Source organism: Balaenoptera ricei, chromosome 1, assembly GCF_028023285.1.
Source record: "Balaenoptera ricei isolate mBalRic1 chromosome 1, mBalRic1.hap2, whole genome shotgun sequence".
NCBI classification, from domain to species: Eukaryota; Metazoa; Chordata; class Mammalia; order Artiodactyla; family Balaenopteridae; genus Balaenoptera; species Balaenoptera ricei.
This window is the reverse complement of record NC_082639.1, coordinates 44,814,175-44,820,174: the sequence shown is the minus strand read 5'-3', so window position 1 is coordinate 44,820,174 and position 6,000 is coordinate 44,814,175. Positions and strand designations below refer to the sequence as shown.

Below are 6,000 nucleotides of genomic sequence, written 5' to 3'. Positions count from 1 at the left end.
GCGCGCAGGCTGAGGCAGCCCAGGCCTGGGGCCGCGCGCCCAGCCTGAGCCCGCCCCGCCGCCGAGCGTCACGGAACCTGCTTGAAATGCAGCCGAGGAGCCGGGGCGGGCTGCAGCGGCGGCGGCGGCGGCGGGGGCAGCGGCAGCCCCGGCGCCGCGGCAAGGACTCGGAAGGCTGAGGCGCGGCGGCGGCACGGGGTGCGCGGGGCGCGGCGGCCGGAGCCCGGGGCCCGCCATGGGCCGCCCCGAACGGGGCGCGCTCCGGCCGCTGGCGCTGCTGCTGCTGCTGCTGCAGCTTCAGCATCTCGAGGCGGCGGCGGATCCACTGCGCGGCGGCCAAGGTGCGTGCGGCCGGTCCCCGGCCCGGCTTTGCGCCGCGGGAGCGGCCAACAAAGCACGGCCCGGAGGCCGGGGGGCGGGTTGCGCCGGGGCCCCCGAGCCCGGGCCTGGCAGGGAGGCGCCCGGGTGGGATATGCTCCTCGGGACCCAGCTCTCCCTTAATTTGCCCAAGACCCCCGACCCGCGGCTCCCTGTGTGGTGGGCTCTGCCCTCCGGCACCTGCTCTTGGGGGATGGGCGCCGTGGGGGCCGGGCAGGCCGGGAACTTTGCTGGGGGTGATCACTGATGCTTTCGGGAGGGCTGTGTGATTCTCGCCGTTGGCGTTAATTTGACACACGCGCTCCGCGGCGGCGATGAGCGGAGCCCGGAGACTACCCCGCCTGACATTGCGTTTCCGGCGACCCCTGCGTGTGGCAGAGAAAGAGGGGCTGCGTGCGAGGCGGATGTGCCCGCAGCGCCCAGTGCGCGTGTCGCGGCGTGTTCAGGGGCTCCCTGTGGGCTGTGTCTGCGTGGATATCTCACTGAGGGCCGTGTGTGCGGGTGAGTGTTCTGAATGGGGGGCATACCCAAGTGGTGGGACACCGACTGTGTGTGCCTGCCACAGAGCAGCCCGTCATCCCAGGAACCCTTACCATCCTGCTCTCCTTCCTGATCGAGGCTGCCAGAGGCCTCCAGGTCGTTGGCTTCAGCATCGGGCCCTCTCCTTCACTCAGTAGACCCCTCCCCGCGGCCGGGATCGCTTGTTCCGGGGATCCGGCTCACGTCCCCTCTCCCCCGCACAGGGTCGGTCAAGGAGTGCGAAGAGGACCAGTTCCGGTGCCGGAACGAGCGCTGCATTCCCTCTGTGTGGAGATGCGACGAGGACGACGACTGCTCGGACAACAGCGACGAGGATGACTGCCGTGAGTGGCCGGCCGGGAAGGGAGGGAAAGGTGGGGGACGCCTTGCTCAGAGTCCACGTGGCTGCAGCCGCCACCGGCCCACCTGCCTGGACCTTTACTGCCGGAGCCTGCAGCCGGGAACCCTCCCGGGAGCCCCTTCCCTCCAGGCACTTAGGGACCCAGCGGGTTCTGGGCAGCCTGCAGGTCCTGATGGAGCCGGGGGCGAAGCCCGGCGCAGCAAGGCCCGGGAGGAGGGCACGCCACGCCCGGGTTGCTGGGCCGGAACTGTGGGGCGGCGACGCGACGGTCCCTGCAAGCGTCTAACTTTCTGCGATCAGGCCCTCCGGGACTCTTGCCTAGGCCCCACGGAACGCGCGCGTGTCTCAAAGTTCCAGGCAACTCTGGGCCTAGACTCACTCCTTTTCCTGCTGGGTTTTTGAATGAATGGGCTCCCCGGGGCCCCTGATTGGCTGTGCGAGGACCACCCCATAGGTCCCTGTGGCCGGAGCAGGCCAATCGTGGAACGGCCGGGTGTGCAGTTTTCTGGCGCCCTTGGCGTTGGGGCCCTGCCCTGGCCCCGCCTTGGCCACACCCCCGCGCCTCCCCTGGGTAGTAGGTGCAGGCGGGGCACTGGCGCCCGCTGCTTTTCTGCCTAGTCATGGTGAAGACCTTTCTTGTGCCACCCTGGTTGGCTGACTGCTCTCTCCTGCCAGCCAGAGTGAGGCATGAGTCATGGGGCAGAGCAGGAAGGAGGGGGCCAGAAGGATGAGTTTGTTTCCTGGAAGGGGCGTGAGGATCCCAAGGCCCCGCGTGAACCCATGGTCACGTGCAGGTGGCCGGCCGCCTTTGCTGAGTGTGGTGTTTGTACACCCAGGCGCGACTGCTTTGGAAGCTGTTTCGTGAGGTGCATACGGTTTCTGATGTCTGCGGGACCTGAAGCGAGTTAGCAAGCAGTTGCCACAGTGGAAGGAGTATAGTTCAAGGAACAGATAAACAAGACTCTACCAAAACGCAGACGCGGGCAGTCATTCATTCATCGTTACTGAGCACCTGCTGTATGCCAGGCACTGGGACACTTTGGAGAACAGGCCCACCCCGCAGGCCAGGGAGTGCAGGTTCTGTGGGAGGAGGGCAACAGGTGGACAGGCCCACAGCACCACGCAGTGGCAAGAAGGGTAGAGGGACCACCTGGACAGGCATTGTCTGTTGAGTTATAGTGTTTTTTTTCGGGGTTTGCCAGTCAGCCTCCAGGTTCATTCTCATACCAACCCAGATTTGGCTGTGTGACATGGGCGCATCTTTCCCTCCTGTCTCAGTTTCCTCTTCTGACCACTTGGGCTAATGATTCCTGCCCTGGTTTTGAAGACCAGTTCTAGAAATGTAATTGAAAGTGATGCGACTAACATGTGCCGACTGTTAGCTGTGTGCCAACCACTGTGGTAAGTGCTTATCTTATATAAACTCCTGTAACCTTCAGAGCAGTCCTATTTTATACACCAAAACAAACCAAAAAACACAAAACAAAAAAACCCCAAGGCACTGAGAGATCAAGTTAGTTATTCCACAGCTGTTGAGCTGCTAAGTAAGAGCTTAAATTTAAGCACCTGACTCCAGAGTTCTTAGCCTAATTATGACCCTAACCATTTCCCAATGCTATTGAAATTCTGAAAATGCCTGAGCCAGGGTAAAATGTGATAGTGAGTCTCCTCGCCTGGAGTTGTTCTTCTGTGGTTCCCTTACAGTGGGAGTGCTGAGGATGAGACGGGGAAGTGGAAACTGTGCATTTCTGGGCTGGTTTTACCTTATCCCTGGCTCTGTATAACAACAGTTTTGTGGGGGGTGGCTGTGAAGAGCAGAAGTGTTTCTTGTCATCCCCCTTTGTAGATAAGGACTCTGGCTCAGAGAAGTTGAGTGATTTGCCTAAAGTCACACAGCTGAGAGTGACAGAACTTGGTCAGGGTGTCCACCTGCCTCCTAGCTCAGGGGCACTGTCTGCTCCGGTGGGAGTGTGGGGCAGAAGGACCCAGGAGGGTGATCCGGGTGCTTTTCATCTCCATCGAGGCTCTGGGCAAGATGGAGGAGTGAAGTAGCAGGTGGCTGGGTGACCCCAGATGGGACCAGGGCCAATCTGATGGCCACTCTGGGCTCCTGCTTTCATTCTGAGATGGATGGGGTGGACTCACAGGCAGAGAGTTAGTGAACAAAAGCAACCGACGTTGAGGGCTTTGCTGTTGGTGTCAAGTATCCGTCCCCAACACTGGATTTTTCTGGGCTTGTTTCCTCATCTGCCAAATGGGGGGTAGCTGTTGCTCCACCATCAGTTATACCCATAGAAAGTCTTCACATGGGGCTGCTGAAGAGAAGGGAATGGATGAGTGTTCACACCACCAAGGTCTTTAGAAAGGGACCCCTAGGGGCCAGAAAGAGAAATCTTGAAGAAAGGGGTGGGAGATTTGGGTGGCTGTATGAGGCGGCGTGGTGTTGGAGAATGGTCTTTTGTCACCCCTTCCTTCCCCATCTGGGGAGTTCCCTCCATTCCGGGCCACCTGCCCAAGCTGCATTTCTTGGAACCATCCTCCCTGCCTTATGGACCACTCCAACCATTCCACCCTGTGAGAGGGCCTGAATCACCCCATCTCTATACCTTTCGGCATGCACAATGGGGATTGCCATTTGTAAGTGAAGTATCTGTGGGGCAAAATGAGTTCAAGCTCCCAAAGGGGCCAGAATGCAGACCATAAATTCTGAGAGCTGATGGAGGTTGGAGGGAGGGAGCTTGTATGTGGAAGAAGCCAAGGAAGGCTTTCTGGAGGAAGAGACAGCTAGGCAGGCCTTGAAAGATGGTAACTAATGCCATTCCCTCAGAGCTTACCATTTAAAAATAGGTGATGCAGTTTCCACATTATAGAGGAAGAACTGGGGTTCAGACAGGTGAAATGACTCCCCGCAAATTCACACAGCTCCTCAGGGTTAGAGCTGGAACTCAAACTAAGACCTTCTAAGTGCTGAAACTTACCCGCAGCGGATGGGACTTGGCCTTTTGGAGACACAGATAGAGCTGACGGGGATGGGGAAGGGAAAGGCTCATGGGGTTTCAGTTCCCAGCTCAAAGGGCCTTCAAAGTGGAGGAAGGGGCTGGAAGCCCAGGGGCGGCCCGGCCAGGGGAAGGGGTGGAGTTCCTGGCTGCACCTGGGTCACGTACGCCAGCTGGCGCCTTGGCCTCAGTTTCCTGTTGCTGCTTAGTGTCTGGGAGCAGAGACAGGGGTTCTGGTCTCCAGCCAGCCCTTTGCCCCCGGAGCAGTAACAGAAACAACAATGAACACTTACTGAGCACTTGCTGTGGACCAGGAGTTGTGCTGAGATTCTACACGTATCACCTCGTGCACCTCAAGTCTATAAAATGGGGTGACTCTTGGAAGTACCCGCATCTTCCTCATTTTACAAAGGCACAGAGGGGTTAAGGTGTATGATTTTTAAGTGAAACTGAAACTGCTGGGGTGTGAATGCAGGCACCCAACTAATTGAACTTGTGCTGCATCAAGCACTAGCTGACGACCTCAGGCAAGTCCTCCCAGGCCTCTGTTTCCCCATCTTGAGGGGACATCAACCCCCCCACTCCACTTCCAGCTCTGGGAAGAACTCTGCGCTTCTCCGTGTGGATGGACTGCTTAGACAGGTGGACCGGTCGTATGCTCAGTTTCCTCTACCTGTTCAGGCTTCTTTAGGCTGCCCTGTTCTCCCAGCCCCCATCACCCCTCCGTTCCAGTTTTAATAAAGAGTGGCCGCAGCAAGGTCTCCCATGGCCGAGAGTTCATTAGCTGGCAAGGCCAGGCTGCAGGAGTGCTGAGGCCTGCTGGGAAGCAGCCTTGTAAATAATTAAAGCTCGGCCACAGCTCCCAGCTGGGGCTGCAAGCCCGCATCTGGTCTTCAGTGTGCCTCCTGGCCTAGGCCATTCTCACACCCCTGACACGAGGCCCAGCTTCGTGTCCTTTTTTGGATGGAGTCATCTGACGGATCATGCTGCGCTCTCTGAACCTCGGTTTCCTCATCTGACCCACCAGCTCCACCATTCGGAGTCCTCCTGAAGCTCCCATGTACCCATAGGATAGGGTCAGCTTAGACTCCTCTGCATCTGGCCCTCTGTGACCAGCTTCCGCTGCCCACTGCCCTCCAGCCCCTTCCTGCTCTTCTTATGAACCTGTGACACCAAACTTCTGTCACATTCTGGCCCTCCTACTGCTTCTTACTGCTAGGACTTTGCACGTGCCATTCCATCTGTATGGAACACTTTCTGCGCCCTCACCTGGCTACCTTCTTTTTGTCATCTTAGAGTCATCAGTGCAGGTATCACCTCCTCCAGAAAGCCCTCCCTGCTACCCTCTTTCCCCAGGGCTGAGATACAGGAGTCGAAAGAGGGGACTTAGAGATGTGTGTTGGAATAACTCAATGTGGCCTTGAATCAGATACTCCTGGTTTTCTATCCCAACTGTGACTTCTGGCTGAATGGCCTTGGAGGTGATAATAGTCTCTCCCTCCCAGTGATGAGGATTAAGTGAGATAATATGCCTGGTAAGCAGTAGGTGTTCAATGAATGGCAGTGGGTCTGTCCATTCCTGGAGGAGGAGTTTCACTGAGGTCTCTAGATACCTGTCTGCCAGGACCCCCTGGTTCTCCTGCCCACATTTGCTTAGCCCGAGATCCAAAGTCTCCCGCAGCTGAGGCGTGCCTCAGCCAGAGGGTTCCCCAGCCACAGTGGAGGTGGTCCCAAGGCCATTCGGCC

At 58.2% G+C, this 6,000-nt stretch overlaps 1 protein-coding gene across 12 annotated transcripts in view; it reads left to right on the top strand.

The window, feature by feature from the left end:
• Positions 1–224: 224 nt before the first annotated feature.
• The window catches only part of LRP8 (LDL receptor related protein 8), an 81,064-nt gene continuing 75,288 nt past the window's right edge, over positions 225–6,000 (top strand). For all 12 annotated transcript variants that reach the window (XM_059922804.1, XM_059922767.1, XM_059922795.1 and 9 more), the window contains exons 1-2: positions 225–341; positions 1,122–1,241. In XM_059922804.1, the coding sequence (XP_059778787.1) occupies positions 236–341; positions 1,122–1,241 (226 nt within the window). In that variant the 5' untranslated portion in view covers positions 225–235. The remainder of the gene's footprint in view (positions 342–1,121; positions 1,242–6,000) is intronic.